At 32.3% G+C, this 22,083-nt stretch overlaps 1 protein-coding gene across 4 annotated transcripts in view; it reads left to right on the forward strand.

Moving 5' to 3' along the window:
* Nucleotides 1-15,437, forward strand: part of LOC110651364 (uncharacterized) — a 22,959-nt gene extending 7,522 nt beyond the window's left edge. For all 4 annotated transcript variants that reach the window (XM_021806673.2, XM_021806674.2, XM_058138749.1 and 1 more), the window contains 5 exons: nt 3,325-3,423; nt 4,673-4,762; nt 6,970-7,124; nt 14,783-14,884; nt 14,994-15,437. In XM_021806673.2, coding sequence (XP_021662365.2) covers nt 3,325-3,423; nt 4,673-4,762; nt 6,970-7,124; nt 14,783-14,884; nt 14,994-15,108 — 561 coding nt within the window. In that variant the 3' untranslated portion in view covers nt 15,109-15,437. The remainder of the gene's footprint in view (nt 1-3,324; nt 3,424-4,672; nt 4,763-6,969; nt 7,125-14,782; nt 14,885-14,993) is intronic.
* Nucleotides 15,438-22,083: the final 6,646 nt, after the last annotated feature.

A 22,083-nucleotide genomic window follows, 5' to 3' on the forward strand; every position in this document is an offset into this window, starting at 1 on the left:
CAAAACCAAATTTTCTGTAAGGTCTGAGATCAGATAGCTTTTACCACTTCCAGCTCACATTCTTATCTTTCTAATCAGAAATTTGAATGACAGAGTACAAGGAATTTTGTTCACTATTCTTTTGACAATTTAACCTTTGGATTTCACCATTTGCCCCAAGCAACTTATGATTATTGATGGTTTTGAGTGAGGATACTTTTCACTTTACTAAAAGAAATTGATAATTGATTTTAATGCTACTAGGTAAGAAATAGAATTTTTAAATTTTATTGATGCATAGCTTTCTAGTTTTCTTGATTCTTTTTGTTTGTGTATCAAAATAATACATGAGAATGATTTACTTTTTCTTAGGCCATATGTAAGGCTATAATAAACGAACCAAACTGTTCGTGAGCTATTCGAGACTCGGCTCAATTCAGCTCGCTTTAAAAATAAGCCGAGCTTAAGCTTAGTTTTTAGGCTTGTTTAATAAGTGAGCCGAGCTCAAGCTTAGTATTCGGTTTGTTAAGGCTCGCGAACCAGCTCATTACAGGCTCGCGAGCTGACTTGTGAGTAGGCTCGTTAAATAGGCTTGTGAACAGACTCGTTTGTAAAAATAATTATATTAGTTATTGTATTTCATTGTATTATAATTATTTTATTTAGTAACGTTCTAAAAATACTATCTTGTTTAAAATTATGATATAATCAATATATAAAATGTATTTATTAAATATATTTATTTGTAATTTAAATTTAATTTTTATGAAAATTAAGTTATTTTTTATATGAGAGTTAATTTACGTGGTTTAAAATTCATAACTATAAACCTAAAATTTATTCTGGTCATTAAGTCATGTTACTCGAGACTTAGTTTGATAAAAAGTTCTGTTTGACTTGGCTCATTTATAACTCGTTTTCTAAATGAGCCAAGTTTGAGCTTATAGATATTCGGCTCGAGTTTGACACGAGGTCAGCTCGAGTTCGAAAAGATTTTGATGGACCAAGTTTGAACTCTTTAAAGTTCGGCTCGGTTCATTTACACTCCTGGCCACATAAGGGCTTGCATCTAGAAGGTTTTTACTAAACATTCTTTATTTTTATTGCCTCTACATTTATGGAATTTGGTTCATAAGCAACTATGGAATCTAAAAAGAATATAACTTCACAAGTGTTGAACAGTCTTTTTTTTTTTTTTTAAAAATCATCCTTTCATTATTGTCATACTTAGGTATCAGTTAATTAAGGTTAGAGAATCTAACCCCATTAACATATTCACCAGTGTGTGTGATCTTGAGCAAGGTCTTATTTATTATATTGTATTTTGCTTTAAGCAATCTATTTCTAGTTCCTTGAATGTTAATTAAGAGACATGGATGGCAAAATTAAGCCACTTGAACCTCTAGGTGATTAACATAACCTAATTGTTGGGTGTCCCACATCAGTAACAAATAAGAAAAAGCAAGAAAATATATAGCAAGGGGAAGCAAGCCAAATTGACTTAAGTCATTTTGGTAGAGGCAACCCCAATCTCAATGCATGGACCTTTGCTACTTGTCATCCACACTCTCCGTTAGAGATTTTACATGGTATCAGAGTAGGTAATAGTTTAGGACATGAAAAATAGGTAATAGTTTAGGACATGAAAAGCATGTTGGGTAGTATTGTAGTGAGCCAGGCTGAAGTGGATCAATGGACTAGTAAAAAGAACTAGACCTGTAGGGCTGAGCCAAAAAGAAGAGGCCAGAATCTAGTAGATGGGCCACCGCGTGTAGTGCAAGTAAGGGTGTGCAATCTATTGGTTCGGTTTTGAATCGAATGAAGCCGAACTAACCGGAAAACCACATTATAAAATTATGAGAATCAAATTGAATCAAATCGAACCGATATATAGAGAAAATCAAATCAAACCGAACAAAAATTTTCATTTCAATTTAGTTTGGCCCATTGGTTTTGCTACTCTCCCTTAGGTTACAGTTTCATAGGTCACCAGCATTGTAATTTCACATCAATTCCATCACAATTTGATAGCAATTTTAATCAACAACAATTCCTAAGCAGTATATAACAAATCAACTGGAGTGGTATGCAATAAACCAACAACAATCAGCAATTCAATAGTAAAAAAAAAAAAATCATAAAAAAAGGATCAAGGAAATCAATCATTATTGATTGTTATACAAATAGGCTAGAGGAAAAATAGTCCAAAAATAGAAAGAGGGAAAATTAGTACACAAATATCTTAAAACCCACATGCAATCAAATTGAAGAAGGAAAGTGAGGCCAGAGCATGTTGCAACTTGCAAAGATCTCAAACGACCAATGAGAGGGCGAGGAGCAACGAGTTACAAGAGAGCAAGGAGTGGTGCCCGGCAACGACTTAAGGAGCGACGATGATTGAGTGAGAATAGTAGTTTGAGACTGAGAAAATGTAGGGAGGAGAGGCTGTAAGGTTGGGGTAGGGCTAAGCAGAGAGACAATGAAAGGGAGGCTATTGGGTAGCTGTTTTAGGGACACCTAGGGTTTTCTTTAAAATGAATAGATATACACATCAAAACGTAGCACTTTGCATAAAATCAATTCGGTTCAGTTTTTTTCTCTTTTTTTATTGAATTAATCAAACTGAGAAACAATTTTTTTTAGTTATAACTAAAACCGAAATTGAATTGAACCGCTGAAAACTGAAATCGAAAAACCTAATTAAAGTGGTTCGGTTTTTGGTTTTTAACCAATTAATGCTCACCCCTAAGTGCAAGTGACAATTGGACCTATAAATTTAGTCCAGTCTAGTTGTACTTGAGGGGAGAGTGTTGGACGTCATGCATTGGTAACAATAAGAAAAAGATGAGAAAATATATAGCAAGGGAAAGCCGCCAAATTGGCTTGAGCCATTTTGGTGCAGACAACTCCAAGCTCGACGCATAGACCTTTGCCAATTGTCAACCGAACTATCAGGAACCGGGTCAGAGAATTTCACACTAACAATGATTGACAAATGTTGGAGCCAATGGGTGTGTCACATCAAATAGGTCCTTAAAGCTAAGTTACCTAATTGCAAGGAATAATCTGGTTTGTGCTTGTCATACTTAGCTTATCCTTCTATCTTTCCTTATTTTCTTTGTGAGTAATGATCTTTTGCAAACAGAACCTTCCTCTTTGCTACTGTTATGTCATTTAGAAGAGAAACACCACCTCACTTTTTCTATAATGTTGAAAAACTAGAATTTGCTTTGTTGATGAACAATATGTAGGCTCAATGGCACACTTGTTATTTATATGTTTGATCTATTAATGTTCTAATTTTTCTAGTCTGAATAAACTTTCATTGTTTCCCATCCAATGAAGGTTGTTGATATCCAACTTGGGATGGCAATTGATAGTGCTAAAGCTACTCTAGCTGTGAAGCGGAGGCTTGCATGTGAGATGGTAAAGTACTGGCAGCAGGTATGAAAGTTTTAATTAGAATGTTCAAGTGTGCCCTTCAAATTTTAAGAATTGTTCAAACAGCAGTTTTATATTAAATTTGTCATGTTTACATTGTTGGTTTGTTTCCTTTCATCATTTTCTTTGGCTTATCGCTTGACTATCTGTTTGTGTTCCATTCAGTAAATAATATAGGTTTATTATGGGATTTATCATCATTGAAACTAGAGTTAAGGCATTTAAACATAATTATTTTTGGCAGGATTCTAGTTTTGGATTGCAAGTTTTTACTTGTTAACTCAATCACCTATTTTTTCTAAAGGATTTTGCCTGTGGTTGTGATGAGTAGATGTAGAATGTCATTTCATCCTGGTTCAGCAATTAAAGTTTAATTTTCCCCTTGAACCTATTAGGCATGTTCGCCCCAACATTAACTAATGACCAATTTAACACATGAATTTGTAATTTACTGTTTATTAACCACAATAAAACCCAATTCATCTGTAATATAACAAATTATTTCTTTTATAGTAAAAAAAGAAAAAAGTTTACAAGTTCATATTGTATGAGAAAGAAATTGTTGTTGTTTGGGGCCAATTCACATTAATTGGGCTTAATTGGCCATAAATTACAGGTTAATGTATTAAATTGGCTGAAAAGTTAATTTTGGGATGAATTGGATATGCCTGACATGTTCAAGGGGCAAATTGAATTTTAATCCTTATTTCATTTACCCTTTGTTGTGGGACATTCATCTGTATGATATTTATGGTTATATATATATAAACACCTTCACCAACCACCCCCCCTCCCCCCCACCAAGCCCCACACACACACAAAAAAAAAAAAAAAAAAAATATATTGTTTTATCATGATATGGATAATGTGAAATATTAGAGCCCTTTATTTCTCATCATATATTCAATAAAGTTTTATAGTATTGGCACTCTAAACAAATTTTCTAGTTTAACTGTATTTTTTTATGGCATTTTTTGAATATATAACATGGACCCATCAAAACATACAAAACAAGGAGTGTAATTAACCATTTTTAAAATTAATTTTATATATAATATTGGCACCTTCAAGAAAAATTTTATGGTTCCAACCCTGTCTTCCAGGGATAGTTGATATTATGGTTTTGTGCAACAATTATCCTTTGGTTTTGTATGGATGATTTTATGTTGCTTATGAATTTATGAATCGTGATATTACATTTCAATGGTGATTCTGAAATATATTTTATTTTTTCTCTGTTGTTACTTGACAGGCTCAAGATAATATAATGAATCTTCCATTAGCAAATGGATGGGGGGAAAAGCACAGACTTTTTGTAAAGTGGAAATACGTGGAAGCAAAGGTTTCTTAAAATTTCTCTTTTGCATATCTTCATTTTTCATTCTTCAATTCCTCATCTTATCCTGTGCCTTTGTGATTATCCTTGTTTCTAGATCTTGAAATCTATAAAAACAATTTTATGTCCTCACGTGTTGTTGCATTGGAAAAATTTAACGGTAGGAGATTACAGAAGGTGAAAATTAACTTCAAATTGCAGCAAAGTGTGAGGATTAGGCGATCTAGGGAATATCTTTGATAGTGCTAAATTTTAACTTTTTGACTAGAGGCTATTGGGCACAATGGAAAGAACCCTGACTTCTTGTTTCCTAATAATAATAATAATAATAATAATAATAATAATAATAAGCGTCTCCATTGACAGTTATGCATAAATTACATTAGTGGTTGGCAATAACTGGATATATGAGACTGATTGTCCCGAGTTGAGCCTTCTGAATTATGTAGAGAATTCTAATTTTTATGACTAATTAGTAGCTGCAGACTACCATTTGAGAACTCAGCTAAAAGAACCTGTTGATTTATGGGTTGTAAAGCTGAAAAAAAATTTGTTTGTACCATGTCTGGTTGCTTGTGCATTGTGGGATGCTTGCTTTATATCTAAAGTTGTTATGTAAAGTAAGTAAAATAGCACTCTGTGGGGAAAAGTTCATATTAGTCCCCAAAAATTTAAAATGCGCATTTAAGTACAAATACCCACCATTAAGTATTCTGTTAAAATGTAATATTCCACTAGTTACACCAAAAATCAGTTTGGAAAACTCATATTGGTCCCTAGAGAAAGGTTTAAGTGCAAAAGAGTCAAAAAAAAAAAAAAAAAAAATCTCTGGACCAAAAATTCAATAATATAAAAAGAAAAAATATTTTTATTCTCCCTCAACTAATGTCCATTTGATTATTTTTTTAGTTTTGTAATAATTTTCTCATTATCAATCTCTCAAATACTTCTCTTATGTTATATGATCATTTTTGTAATTTTTTGGTAAAATTTTTATGTTTCAGTTTTGTCAAATTCTGTGAGAAAAAATAGTAGACCAATTAAACATGCTAATATATTTTCTGTATTTTATTATTTATTTTATCTTTTTATACATTATTTTCCTTTGAATTTCACTAGGTGGAGTGTTTTTGCTAATTTTCTAAATTTAAATTGCACGAAAAATAAATAATTAAAATATCAAAATAATATATAAAGATGCATAATTTGTTTCTATTCTCCTTTTAAAATTTCAAAAAACAAAAAAAAAAAAATGAAAAGAAAAATAATCGAATATATTAGGAGTAAGCATTTGAATGAATGATAACTAGGGAACTAATATGAAACTTGTTATAGGAAGTCAATCCTATAATTATGTAAATAATATTCTTTCTTATTTAGTTAGCTAATTAGTTAGAATAATTAGTGGGATATCATCTCAATTAGAATACTTAATTATAGGACCCTTTGTATATAAATACCTTATATCTCATTCAATAAAAAAAACACAGAAAAATATTTACTTCAAAACTAAAAAAAAAGTCAGATGAAGTAATTGAAGGGGAATCAGAAATATCTATCTTTTATTTTATTGAATTCTTAATTGAGAAAGTCCTCTAAATTAAATATTATCATTGTGATTTTTTACCCTTTTTTTTTTTCTGAGCATTCATTTTGTTTTTTATTTTTTTTTTCTGGGGACTAGTAAGAAGTTTTTAAAATGAGTTTTAATGTGTAACTAATGGAAAATTTCATTTAAACAGAATCTTTAATTGTGGGGGCCCTTTTTAAAGTAAAATAGAATTGTTTACTTTTTTGCATTTTGAAATTTTAGGTACTACAATTGGATGACCCCTTAATTTTGGGACTAATTTGACTTTTTCTGTACTTTCTTTTTGTTGTCAATGTCAGGAAAGAAATATGTTAATCAATACTTGAGAAATCCATTTTTTTTTATTTTTTTATTGCTATATAGAGTAAATCAGTTTGGAGAGAATCATCTCCTATGCATGATGTGTAATGGGGTAGATTTTTAAGCTAAGTATCCAGGTATTGATTGCGTTTAACTAGGTAAAAGGCAACAGTTCTATTATATTCCAGCTGTTCAACGATGGGCTGAAAATGGTTGAATGTGTTTATGATGTAGTGTAATAATATTTTCTTGTTTGCATTTCTCCCGCAAGTGATTCAAGCAAAGTTCATCTTTTATTTATTTACTTTTTTGACCCAATCAGGCGGCAGCATATTATTATCATGGCTTGATCCTTGACGAGGGGAACACGGAGAAATCTCATGGGATGGCTGTAGCTGCTTTGCAAGCTGCAGACGAATATTTTAAGGAGAGTAGGAGGGCGTGTGAGGCATTTAATGCCGCTTCTCCCTTATCAAGGTAATCTACTCGTGTCTCTGCTGTTTAGGATCTCCATAGCTCTGTGATATGCATGCAGTGTAAACAGAGTTGTTATTGTCATAAGATGAAGCTGAAATGGTGCACTTTTATCGTTTCGAAGACTCCTCGCTTCTTTGTCTGTCCAAATGGATCTTCTTCCCACGCTTATTTACATGACCAAAATTTAACCGTATCCTTTCCTTAAAGAAAGAAAGCAGTAAGACCACTGAGGGGTAATCACTGGAGCATGAGGGAAGGGAGTGCCGGGGGCAGGAGGGACTAGGGAGCCTAGGGCCTATTTGAGGAAAATCTTAATAGACCATAATTGGTTAACTTAAAGTATTGCTTTTCTTTTTCCCCATTTTTTTTCAAACTCTCATCGTGTGCCCTTGCCCAGGCTATACATTATTAACTTTTTTGTTTTAATAAAAGTACTAGGAAAATCTCAATAGCCCTTAATATGTTAGTCAAAATGCTTTTCTCTTGATTTGTTATATGTTTATAGATTTTTTTCCTTCCTCCAACATGCAAGAAAAAGTAAGAATTATATGGGCAACCTTTTATCACCTGCTACAATGTTGTCTTATTAGGAATTTGTGAACTAATTCAAAGTATTACTAATCAAATTAAAAAAAAAAAAATGGTGCTTTTTACTACCTGAGATTTTAGTGAAAGATCATTGCTTATGCTGCTCTCGGAGTAAGAGGTAAGGATGTCTTGGCTATATATGCATATATATGGCTCATTCACATGTCTAGATAGTTATGTTTTTTCCTATAATGTTGTCATTTGTTGTAGAAAAAAAAAAGTAAGATTGTTTTATTCGTATTAGATTATATCTCATGTCTTGAATTTGAGGAATATTGAAATTCGATACATATTCATAATGACAATGTTTGTTTGGGGAGAAACAAAAGGAGGAAATGTGATTTCAAATGCAAGTCTGAAAGATTTTTAATAGTTTGCTATTGGAGTTAGCATGTTAGGTTCATAGTTTCAAGAAATCAAGTTAGAAGTCATATTATGTTAGAAGTTTGGACAGTGGAAATCATTAGTGTTTGTCTTGTATGTATAATGAATATTGTTGACAAAGAAGACAGAGATTGAACTAAATAATTCTTATTGTCTTAATTATGTAAGTTACAAGATAGTTTGTCTATACAATAATTCTAAAATAGGAATAATCTAAACTAGGAAATTAGAATATATAAAAATATAAATGCCTATTTTACAACCCTAATTAGGAGCCTAATTATATCCGTAATTAGGAAATATAAAAAAGGAATAATAAATCCTAAATAGAGAGAATATTATTGTAGAAAGAGATGATTCTCCTTAATTTTAATTAATGAGAGGTAAGAAGGGTATTTTCTTGTCTACTAATTAAGATGTACATGGGTATATTTATACAATTGATTCCTATAATTGTGTTCTACTAATTAGGAAGAAATCCTAAATAGGAATACAGAATACAGAATATACAGAGAAATAATATAGTGATTGACTTTCCATAACACTCCCCCTCAAGTTGGAGCATAGATATTAATCATGCCCAACTTGTTACAAATGTAGTCAATTCTAGCTCCATTCAGAGTTTTTGTGAAAATATCTCCTAATTGCTTTCTAGTTTTGGTGTGTCCTGTTGAGATGATCTGTTGAATTTTTTCACGAACAAAGTGACAATCAATCTCAATATGTTTGGTCCGCTCATGAAATACCGGATTAGAAGCAATATGGAGAGTTGCTTGATTATCACACCATAATTTCGCAGGCAGGGAGGTCTTAAAACCTGTCTCATCTAGTAATTGAAGTATCCACATTACCTCACATACTGATTGTGCCATGGGTCTGTATTCCGATTCAGCGCTAGATCGAGAAACTACACTCTGCTTCTTGTGCCATGGCTCTGTATTCCGATTCAGTGCTAGATCGAGAAACTACACTCTGCTTCTTGTTTCTCCAAGACACCAAATTTCCTTCAACAAAAACGCAATATCCAGTGGTTGACCTCCTGTCAACCTTAGATCCAGCCCAGTCAGCATCTGAAAAACATTCAACATTCAAATGCCCATGATTACCATATAACAAATCTCTTCTTGGAGCGCCCTTCAGATAACAAGATTTGTTTCAAGGCTTCCCAATGAGCAACAGTTGGGGAAGACATAAACTGACTTACCACACTAACGGCATAAGCAATGTCAGGACGAGTGACTGTAAGGTAGTTCAATTTTCCTACCAATCTCTTGTATCTCTCTGGATCTTCAAACAACTCACTATCCTCTGCTAACAGTTGTAAATTTGGAGTCATTGGTGCACTGCAAGGCTTAGCACTTAATTTTCCTGTCTCTGTCAATAGATCGAGGACATATTTTCTTTGAGACAAGAAAATACCTTTCTTACCTTTCATAACTTCAATACCCAAGAAATACTTTAACAATCCCAAGTCTTTGGTCTGAAATTGAGTTTGGAGGAAGGTTTTAAGAGATGAAATACCTGCAGAATCACTCCCAGTGATGACAATGTCATCCACATAGACTACCAGGAGAATTAGACCAGCCTTAGATTGCCTATAAAATACTGAGTGATCACACTTACTCTTTTGCATACCAAATTTCTGTACTGCTTCACTGAATCTCCCAAACCAGGCCTTAGGACTTTGTTTCAAGCCATAAAGAGACTTCCGAAGCCTACAAACTGTACCCAACTTCCCCTGAGTAACAAACATAGGTGGTTGCTCCATATACACCTCCTCTTGAAGATCACCATGAAGGAAAGCATTCTTGATATCCAATTGGTGCAGGGGCCAATCATATGTAGCTGCTAAAGAGATAAGCAAGCGAATAGAAGTAAGTTTAGCTACAGGAGAAAAAGTGTCAGAGTAATCAACCCCATATGTCTGAGCATATCCTTTTGCCACAAGACGTGCTTTTAACCTAGCCACAGAACCATCAGGATTTACCTTTACTGTAAATACCCATTTGCAATCAATAGCTTTCTTACCAGTGGGCAAAGGCAACAGTTCCCATGTACCATTAGCATCTAAAGCCTCCATTTCCTCTTTCATAGCAGCACACCAGCTATGATGAGACAGTGCCTCACTAACAGTGTTAGGGATAGGAATAGAGTCTAAAGAAGTAACAATATACCAAGAACAAGAAGACAATTGATTATAAGAAACAAAAGAAGAGATAGGGTAAGTGCATGAACACTTACCTTTACGAAGAGCAATGGGTAAGTCTAGGTCAGAATCATGATTAGTACGAGGTACAGGATCTCCCAATGAAGTAGTTGGTGGAGGATCTGAGTCAGGAATCTCCTATCTCCTGGAATAAACATGAATAACGGGAGGTCGAGTAGGTCTAGAGACAGAAGGAACAAGCTATGGGAGAGGACTAGACATTGGTTAGACAGTATATATTAAGAGATCATCCTCCTCCTCCTGACTCTCATACACAGATGATTGAGGAAAGAATGAAGTGGACTCAAAAAATGTGATATCTGCAGAAACAAGATAACGATTAAGAGTAGGAGAGAAACAGCGGTACCCTTTTTGGAGCCGGGAGTACCCAAGGAAGACACATTTGAGAGATTTCGGATTCAATTTAGTAACCTGGGAACGAATATCACGCAGAAAACAGGTACAACAAAAAATACGGGGTTTAACATGGAGCAAGGATTTTGTAAGAAACAAAGCAGTATAAGGAATATCCCCATTAAGGACAGAAGATGGCATACGATTGATAAAAAAACATGCCGTAGAAACTGCATCTGCCCAAAAGTGTTTAGGAATATTCATATGAAAAAGAAGAGCACGAGTTACCTTAAGAAGATGTCGATTTTTTCTTTTGGCCACGCCATTCTGGGATGCTATGGGTATCAACATAGGAAGACTGATGAAGAATGCCATTTTGTGTCATATAAGACTGAAATTGTGCTGAAAAATATTATTTGACATTGTCACTTCTTCATATGCGCACAGAAATATTAAATCGAGTTTTGATTTCATTACAAAAGGCACAAAAGATAGAAACAACTTAGAATGATTCTTCATTAAATATAACCAAGTAACATGAGAGTAATCATCAACAAAAGTAACAAAATAACGAAATTCAGTTTTAGAAGTAACAGAACAAGGACCCCGAACATCAGAATGAACTAACTCAAAAGGGGATGAAGCCCGTTTATTGACTCTAGACACAGAAGGCACATGATGATGTTTTGCAAACTCACACGACTCACATTCTAGTACTGATAAAGACTGAAACTGAGGACACAGCTTCTTCATGGTAGATAAAGAAGGATGACCCAATCTACAATGAGCTTCAAGAGGTGTTAAGGTACTGAAGCAAACAAGCGACCGCGGTACATGATTTTTTCAGAATGTAGAGACCACCTGACTCACGTCATTTACCAATAATATGCTTCGTCGTAAAATCCTGAAACAAACACTGGTTAGAAAAAAGAAAACAGAACAATTTAAGGTACGAGTAAGTTTACTAACAGAAAGTAGATTAAAAGAGAATTTTGGTAGACACAAAACAGATGACAAAGAAATTGACGAAGTCGTGTTCGCAGTTTCAGAACCCATGACACAAGAAGTGGAACCATCAGCTAAAGTAACAGTAGAGGAAGTGAGATTAGACTGAAAAACAGATAGAAGACTGGAATTACCTGTCATGTGATTTGTCGCACCAGAATCAATAACCCATTTGGATGAGGAAGACACAAGGCATATAGTGAATTTACCTGACTTAGCGATCGCAGTGACAGGGGAACTGGTAGGCTTTAGAGATGCCTGATACTGGAAAAATTATGCAAAATCCTCTGCAGATACCCAAACAGTTTTCTCAGAGAAAGATACTGAAGAATCCTCTGCTGCCATATTTGCCATCTGTGATTGCTGATTTTTCCTTTGAAGTTGCGGATAATTATATTTTGTATGGCCAGGCTAGTGGCAATAATAACAAATGACTCTCTTGAGTCCTGATTAGAACTAGCTTTCCCATTACGCTGATTACCTCTGTTGCCTGTAATTCCTCCTCTACTTCCTCTTCTATTACCCTGTTGTCCATTTGGATTACGGCTAATAAGAGCACTATTGGCAGGCTGTGAAGATTGAGTACTCTCTGTACGAAGGACCCGTGTGAACGTTTCATGCAAAGAGGAAATCTCAGAATTGGAGAGAATCTGAGATTTAGCAGTTTCATACTCTGAAGGAAGGCCTGCAAGAAAACTCTAAACAGCCAGTTGCATCCGTTGGGCCTGATGAACTTTCATATCAGAACTAAAAGGCAACAATACATTAAGTTCCTCATATATCCGTTTAAAATCCATAAAATAAGCCGTGAGAGACTTATCCTCTTTCTCAGCACGGTAAAATGCCCTACAAACATCATAAATACGGGAGATATTCCTTTTATCAGAATACAGAAAATCTAAGTAATCCATCAATTCCTTAACAAATTCACAGTGATTAATTAAATTAATTACCTCACTGTGAATCAAGTTCCGAAACTGCAAAAATAACCGAGCATCCTCCCTTAACCAAGTTTGCCGTGTATCATCAGTAGGTGGGTCTTTAGTAAGGTGATCATCCTTATCAATGTTACGCAAATAAACCCTAACAGTCTTACTCCACTCTAGGTAATTCGAACTATTAAGTTTGTGTTCCGTGATCTTAGTCATCACCGGAATCACATCAGAAATAACATTCTTATTGTCTGCCATTTGTTGAGACAAAGAAAACTAACCGAAACGCTAATCCAAAGTGCATACAGCCGCAAAATAACCTAAAATCTCAAATCAAGCAAATATCGAAATAGGATTTGAGAGCCAACCTCAGAAGTCCTTTAATGGTGTACTGGATCAGGCAACAGCACACAGTGGTAGAATGAGGGGGTTGAGGCAACGCGGCGATGCTGATCGGAGTCGAAATGGCCAGCGGACGCGCCTCCACGCGCCGGCGAGTGAAGAAACGGCAAGAACCTGAGTTGGGCGTGTGAGCCTCACGCGCTTGGATTCCGACGACCGAATTAGAGGGGACGGCTGGTCGGTGGCCAATGTCTCTCCTGAGTTGGGTGGTGAGAACAAATAGTCACCCTAGATAGATGACCTGCTCTGATACCATGTAGAAAGAGATGATTCTCCTTAATTTCAATTAATCTGTACATGGGTATATATATACAATTGATTCCTATAATTGTGTTTTACTAAGTAGGAAGAAATCCTAAATAGGAATATAAAATACAGAATATACAAAAAAATAATATATTGATTGACTTTCCATAACAATTATCAACACTGCCCCCTTAAAATGGTGCATAGGTATCTTGCATGCCCATCTTGCAAACTAAACCATGGAAATATGTGCTACTAATTCCCTTAGTGAAAATATCAACTAATTGATTTTCAGAAGTCGCATAAGCTATATCCATAACTCCATGATTTTAATGAAATGTCGATCGATTTTAATGTGCTTTGTTTGATCATGTTGAATTGGAATGTGAGCAATACTAATAGGCATAACAGCCTTGTTATCACAATATAAACAGTTTTTTTCTCTTCCAATAACTGTAAATCTTGCATAAATCTTTGAATCCACGAAAGATCACAAACACCTTGAGCGATGGCTATGTATTCAGCCTTTGCACTTGATCGTAGCTTGGCCGCTGAAATGACACCATCTACCTATGACTTATGAGTTTATTGAAACAGTGTCTATTAACTCCCACAATGTTCCGATCTTAATAGGAATGTCATCAGTCATCAGCTAGTTTCATCTGAGAGGCTGAGTGATTCATTTAACTGTCACCACCTCAGTAAGTCAATTCTTTAGTTTCTTAACTTTTTGATTTTCTTCCTCTTCTGCTAGGACTTTGGTACGCTGCATACATTTGATTGCAATGTGGAATCATCTTGTACTCAGATACCTTTCTATTTGCTAAAGACTATTCTACTCTTATGTAGGCAAAAAAACATGTCCTCTGTCTTCTCCAAGCCAACAAGTTTATACTTAATTATCTGTCTGTGCTCCTCTTTGCTCTCTTCCTTTTTAAAGCGATCATTGATGCCATTCTGGGCAATTTCATTCTTTTCTTTTTTGCTTATTCAAAATAATAATTAAGATGTTGATGCAGTCTAGGAAGATGAAGATTCAAAAACAATTTAAGAATTGTTTCTATTGTAAAATTAGGGTTTTTATATTGGGAAATTTAATTAGGCTAGGAAGTTTATATTATTTACGAATTCTATTATATTTAGAAATTAGTATTTTTGTTTTATTTGGGGGATATAGTTGTTTAAGATTCCTAATCCTAGAGGTAATAAATACATATGTTATACAGGGGACTTAGATACTATTATTATGATTGTTATTGAGAATTAGTTGAAACTTTCTTGGACCTTTTACATAGTTGTAATCTGACTCACTATAGTGAGATAATGTTATCACCTTCTATTTTGATGAACTGACAACTGAAAAAAAATTGAAGTCATCACATTATATGTAAACTTTCATGCACTAATAGTAGTTAGTTTCTATAATTATGTGGCTAATTTACTAAACATTCCCTGGACATTCTATTCAGTTTCTTTCTGCTGACAAGCTTTCAGATCATGTCAATATTCATTTTTCCTGTCTAAATACTGTCTTGGTGCAGAAATCCACCGCTTTGGGGAACAGTGAAATATCTATCTGAGAAAATTCCAAAAGATACTTCTAGCAAGGTGCGGATTAATCGCGATCTCTACTCTCATGAAAAGTAAGTGGTGTTGAGTTTTTTCTTCCTTTTTATTTATTTTTCTTCGAATTGGCTTGAATGGAATGTTGACACAATCCTGAAACATGGGTTTTGGTGATGTTGACTAAAGAATAATGGAGACAGCACCGACATTGCCTGATTTTGCTTTGTCACTGAAACCTGACGAGTATCAGCTTCCTTCAATGGACTCATCTTGGAATGAAGAGAATGTGAATGGAGGTTAAGCCTATTCCAACCAATTCAAGCGTGAAAAAAGCAGGCTGTATGTCACATTTGCAGAAAGCAGCTATGCAAGAGCCATCTCAAAACTTGGAGTGGCCAATTAAACAGGTGTATTATTTGTGTACCAAAGGTACATTTTAGCCCCACATTTTTTTCCCTAAAATTTTCTTTCCCTTTTCCAACATCAAAGATTTGTAGCTTATCCTGTGATAGAGCTTTGTACAAGTGCCTGTTGTGTGTAAATTTCTTACTGCCAGTGCCGGAAAAGGAATGGTTTTCTTTGCTTGTAAAATTGGTTATTAGCAATAAAAGATGATTTTCTCTCTCTATATATTAACTTGGTGCAGTACTTCATACGTAAAAATGTAAGCAATTGAGTTTAGAGTTTAGTTAGTTAATAAGATGGATTTTAAACATCCTCTAGTTTTCTGTGCCTTCATTCTCTCTCTTTATATATACACATATATAGGATAAATTTCAATAACTATCCTAAAACTTGTATAGTTGTAATACTACAATCTTTTAATTTTAAAATGTAACATAAAATTTCTTAAATTTTCAAATTTTGAACAGTAAATTCTCTCTGACTTTCAATTATTGATTTTTCAGTTAGAAACTGATGTAAATAGCTCTTGCATGACGTTTAGTCAATATTTCTCTCTCATCTCTTATGCAAAGTGTAAAATTTTCTTTATGCATGAAAAATTATTCTGTCTATAGAGAAAAAAAGATTTTAATTTATACATGATTTGAGAGAGAAAAGATAAATACTAACTAAACTTTATGTTGGAACTGTTTAGGTCAGCGTTTAACTAAAAAACTAGTGATTAGAGGTTAGAAGAATTTTACTGTGTAAAATTTGAAAGTTGATGGGATTTTATGTTATATTTTTAAGTTGAGGAACTGTAATATTACAACTAGATAAAGTTAGGGACAGTTGTCAAAATTTATTTTATATATATATATATATATATATATATATATATATATATATATATATATTTTTTTTTTTTTTGAGAACATTGTCTCTCAGGCGAGGGAAGAATGTAAGAGATCATTCCTTTCATTTAGGAGTTTAGGGGCAGTTGTCAATATATATATGTATATATATATATATATATATATATATATATATATATATATTTGAGAACATTGTCTCTCAGGGGAGGGAAGAATGTAAGAGATCATTCCTTTCATTTTGGTTCCGTCTTGAGTTTTTAGTTTGGAGCTCCAAAAAGTGGCTCATTGGTCTGATAACCTCCAATAAAAGAGAAAGAGCTTCTATCATGTGGATGTGGTAGATGTAGATAGTCATTGGTTTAAATTAGAATTGATCCCTTTAAAATTGGGTAGGAATTTAATCAGAATTGGTCAAATTTAAACTTATTTAGATTAATTTTGACATTTTAATTCGATTTCGAATCCAAATTAAATTTTTTTACTTTTAAAAAAATATAAAAATTAAAAAAGAAATTTGATTGTCAGATTTGATGAATTGAAACGGAAACTAGAATAATGGGTATAATAAGTCACTGTGTGAATGAACAATCAACTTTAGTTCATTAATATTAAAATTGTTTTGAGCGCAGTCAAATTCAACTGATAAACAGAGTCAATTATTAAAAAAAACTATTCATGAGCATCTGACTCGGTTAGGGTATTTCTCGCATAAATTTCAAGTTGAATAAAATTGAGAACTCATATAGAGTAACCACTCCTAATCAGAACTAAAAAACAAAGAAAAAAAAACAGATCTCCATTCGATAGAAGAGAAATCAATATGTGAAGGTGAAAGAATTGTTGAACATATTTTTTATTGTGTGAAATAACAAAATAGAATTTTCGATCGTGTGAAACAGTTTAGATGGTCACAAAGGGTCAATGATTTTACTGTAAAATCGTAAATAATTATGAATACTTTGATAAGAGAAACTCGTAGATTTTGATGAACCATTTCTTTATAGTTTTCTTTTTTTTAATATTTTGTTTTCTAAAATATAACATAAGAAATTTTAAAAAATGGAATTGAATGTCTAATCGCAAAAATTTACTAAATGGAGAACTAGAAATCAATTTTTGCAAATTTTTATTAATATTTAAAAAGTTTTATCAAGCTGTTATCCTTATAGATCATTTTCACATAAAGGTGGGGATGTGTATACTTAGGCAAACATTACATTAGCACCCAAGTGTAGTTTTAAATGAGTAAGGGACTTCAACACATCATTGTCTAAGTGTGTTAGAGTATAAGTAAGGTTTCCCACGTTATGGATGAGTGTGGATAAAGAAACTAATCCCCTCACATTGGCACTCGAATATGGTGTAGAATAGGTGAGGTTTTCTGCATCTTGAAGGATGAGTGAGAGTAAAGAAGCTAGTCTAAGAGAGTAGGTTCGCCTAAATAGTTGGAACATAGGATCATCGACTTGATAGTCGATGAATGTCATGGGTACTACGAGGAGTGTAGGGTTGACATAACTTGTCTTCGAGAAACTAAGAGGATTGAGAAAAATGCAAGAGAGATTATTAAAACAAGTTATAAGTTGTGCTAATACGAGATTGAAAGAATCGAAATGGGATAGGAATTATAGTAGAACCATAACTCACAGATAAGATGGTAGGAGTGAAGAGTTAGTGATAGGATTATCTTGTTCAAATTAGCTTTGAGAAAAGAGATCATCATCATCATCATCGTGCATAAGTAACCCCAAGTAGGTCTAGATGAGGAAGCTAAAAGTAAGGTTTTAGAAGATATGGTATGGATGCTTTAATGCAAGAGATTCTCAATGATTACAAACTTTTTGTTAGATGATATTTGAATAGACATGTGGATAGTAATAACAACGATTTTGAATGGGTACAAAGAGAATTTGGATATGGGAGTAGGAATAAAGAAGGTAAAACCATTACAGAATTTGTTTTGGCTTTGCAACGGTGGCCATAGCCCAGTGATACCCTGGAAATCCAAGTTCAACTCCTCTCTCCCCTTACGTATGTAATTAGAATTTTTTTTTTTTGGCTTCAAAAAAAAAGTTTAGAAACAGAATTCTCCATTTCTAAGTTGAAGATTTTTGTTTTTATAAGATTTAAAAACGGATTAAAAAAAAATCTATTTTTAATTACTTTGTTGCTAGTGATGATAAAAACAGAAATTTCTATGCATTTCTAAATTAGAAATGGAATACCATCTGCTTCTAATCTAATTAGAAACAAAAACAATTCCATCCTAATTAGAAACAAAATATTTTCTAATAAGAGAGATTAATCAGTTTCTAATTAGAAATAGACTCGTTCCCTTTTTTTAATCCGTTTCTAATAAAGTATTTCTTAAGAAAATTATGTTTAAAAACTTTTTTTTTTTCTAATCAATAAAGATAAAAATAGATTTTTAAAAATCATTCAAAAAGAAAAACATATATTTTAATAAAATAATAAGTTATAAATAATAAATAGAATAATACTAAAACATATTATTACTAATATTATTTAAAAAAATATAAAATATTAAAAACAAAATTACTAACAAAAACACAAATAGAATTAGCATTAATATATTATAATAAAAAAGATACTAAAAAAATAATATTAATAAATTACCAATAAAAATAATTATTATTAAAAATCAATAATTTTATAGTTTTGGTGAATTCTATTATTACTTGGTTTAAAATAAAGAAAAAAATTACTTTCTTATGAAAAATATTTTGATTTGATTAAATTTTGCAATTTTTCTTATTAAATTTTTGTAAAATGATACTTTTATTTTTCTGTAAAAGGCTAAAATTTATTAACTTAATGAAAAATAAATTTTTTCACATAAAAGAATATATAAAATATTTCTTAATAATGTAAAAAAATATTATAAATAAAATTAGATAAGATATACTTATTTAGCATTTCACTTTTAACATCAATTATTTTAATTAAAATTTAAGATGTAGCGAAAAATATGATAACGTAAGATATTGAAGAAATTTTATTTTTTCGTTAAATTAATAAAATTTTTTATAGTTGACTATTTTGCCGAAAAAGTATCATTTTACAAACTTAATGAGATAAATTGTAAAATTTCGTTAAATCACCTTATTTTCTGTAACAAACCAATTTTACTTTGTTTTAAACCAAGCAACTATAGAATACACTATTTTTAATTAAGAACAAATTGCTAATAAATTAATGAAGAAATTATCATAAAAATAATATAATAAAAATGACTAATTAAAAGGGAGAAAAGGCTGTAAATAAAAATGAAAAGATAAAGGAAAAATGAAAGAAAGAGAAAAAATGAGAAAAAAGAAATGGAAAAAAATTAATAAAAAATAAAAATTAGAGGAAAATGAAATGAAAAGTAAGATGATGAGAAAGAAAATGAAAGAAAAGGGAAGAAAGAGTGAAATGAGAGAAAGATGAAATGGAAAAATTAATAAAAAAATAAAATGAAAATGAAATAAAAGATAAAAAGGAAGGAAATTAAAGGAAATGGAAAAAAGAGTGAAATGAGAGAAAAAAAAAATACATAAGAATGAGTGAAATGAGGAAGGAGAAGATTTTGGTATGAGATTTAAAAATGAATATTGCAATTCATTTCTAATAAAAATAAAAGGCAGGATTTTTTTCTCTCCAGAAATTAGAAACGTATTAAAAAACCCATTTCTAAATTTGAAATGTTATAGAAATAGATTCATATCTGTTTCTAAACTAAAAAAAAGGAAATATTTTCCTCAATAATTTTAAGGTGCACAATTTAAAAATGAATTTCAAAATCATTTCTAAATAAAAAAAAAGGCTATTTCCCTCCACAATTTTCAAGCTCTATAGTTTAGAAACAGACTCTAAGTTCATTTCTAACTATTTCCACTTTAGAAATAAATTTTAGAATCTGTTTCTAAATTTTAAAGCTTTTTTTTCCTTAAATTCCATAGTTTAGAAACAAAATCTAAGTTCATTTCTAATATTTAGAAATAGATTATAGAGTTTGTTTCTAAATTTAGAATCTTTTTTTAAGCTCCATAGTTTAGAAATTGACTACAAGTCTGTTTCTAATTAGAAACATATTTTGTAGTTCATTTCAAAATGTTGGGACTTTTTTTTTTAAACTCTACAATTTAGAAATGGATTCCAAGTTTGTTTCTAATTTAGAAATGAATTTATTTTGGAGCTTTTTTCAAGCTCAATAGTTTAGAAATGGAATCTAAGTCTATTTCCAATTTAGAAACGGATTTCAAAATTGGCTTTTAAATTTAGAAATGGATTAGAAACGAAATTGAATCCGTTTCTAAATTGTAAGGCATAATTTTTAGAAACATATTTTTATAAGGTATAATTTTCGTTTGTAATTCATTGCTAAGTTTAATACACAATTTTTGCTTCTATTCTGTTGCAACTCTGTTGCTAATTAGAAATGGATGCAATCCATACCCATTTTCCATTGCTTACTCAATAATTTCTTGTTGTGCTTGTGATATAGTTTTGGTAAAAAAGTTTTTCACAAAAAGAAGGAATCATACTTGATTACTTTTAAGAGTAGAGGTAACCATAGCCAAATATACTTTTTTTTTATTAGAAAAAGGGATAAAGCTCTACGTAAGAATTGCAAAATTATGCTTATTGAGTTTTTAATTACTCAGCATAGGCTAGTTGTTCTAAATATGAAATTAAAAACCAGAATGAATAAGGAAAACAATTTATGCAACTTAAAACTCGATGGTTGAACCAAAAAGACAAAAACCAAATAACTTTTAAGGAGAAGCTATTGATAGAAGGTTTATGAAATTTAGATGATAACGTTCATATCGCATGGAGGGTGATGGTGAGTTGCACTAAGAAAGTAACAACGAATATGCTAGGTGCATCCAAAGGTAGAGGACCACACCCATAAGAGTCTTGGTGGTGACGTGAGGAGGTTTAAAGGGCTATTAGATGAAAAGATAATGGTATAAAAAGTTACTAATGGCAAAGATGAGGATGCATATGAGAAATATAAGTTGGCAAGGAGAGAAGTCAAAAAAGCAGTCAGCGAGCCTCCTAGCAAGCTAGCATAGTTAAAGAAAAAGAGGGGTAAAGATCTAAATTAGGACATAAGCATTTAAGATTATAATCAACAAGTTTTGATAGGAGATAGTGAGATCAAAGAAAGATGGAGATACTATTTTGATCAATTGTTTAATTTGAGTCACAAGGATTACTTTACAAACTTTAATGTTCTCTTGACAGAAAAGAACCTTAATTACACTCTTAGAATTAGGTTTATTGAAGTGAAAGAAGCCATGAAGAGAGGGAGAGCTTATGGCTCTCGACAGTATCCTTTTAGAAGTACGAAAGTGCCTTAAGGAGTGTAATGACCCAACTAAAGACCGTTACTAGGTCTAGGGATCGAGTTAGTTTAAGACTGTTAGAACCCGTAGCAAGCTTGAAACCTGTTTAACATAAAGCTCTTTTCATAATTAACCAAAATTTAAGCAACTTATATCAAGCACACTTTAACCTTTATATTGAAACATAATGATTTTTCTTTTAAAACGATTCAAAAATTGAACCTTTTCATAGCATTTAAAATAGTTAAGTGCAACTTGTACATTCATACATTGAATGCAAAGAGTATGCTTAAAATTAAGATAACATCCATACAAACTTAGCTTAGAGAAAACTTATTACAATTCCTTAAAACCATGCACAGTGATGAGGAGCCACCAGAACTACTTCCATTGTTCAGAGGTCCCATGAGTAGAGCAAGGGCAAGGGAACTTTAAAATCTAGTCATTGAGTATTGTAGGTGCCAGGAGACAAATGCCAATCACATTGAACCGTTATGTTTACTATTAGAGACCAAGTGGATCATTCTCATGCAAATAGGCAATATGCAGCACGACACCACGTCATCACCCAGGTGCGCCACATCATCACCCAAGTGTGCTACATCATCACTCGAATGCACCACGTCAGCACCCAAGTGGTGACACATCATCACCCATGAGGTG

Source organism: Hevea brasiliensis, chromosome 16, assembly GCF_030052815.1.
Source record: "Hevea brasiliensis isolate MT/VB/25A 57/8 chromosome 16, ASM3005281v1, whole genome shotgun sequence".
Taxonomy (NCBI): Eukaryota; Viridiplantae; Streptophyta; class Magnoliopsida; order Malpighiales; family Euphorbiaceae; genus Hevea; species Hevea brasiliensis.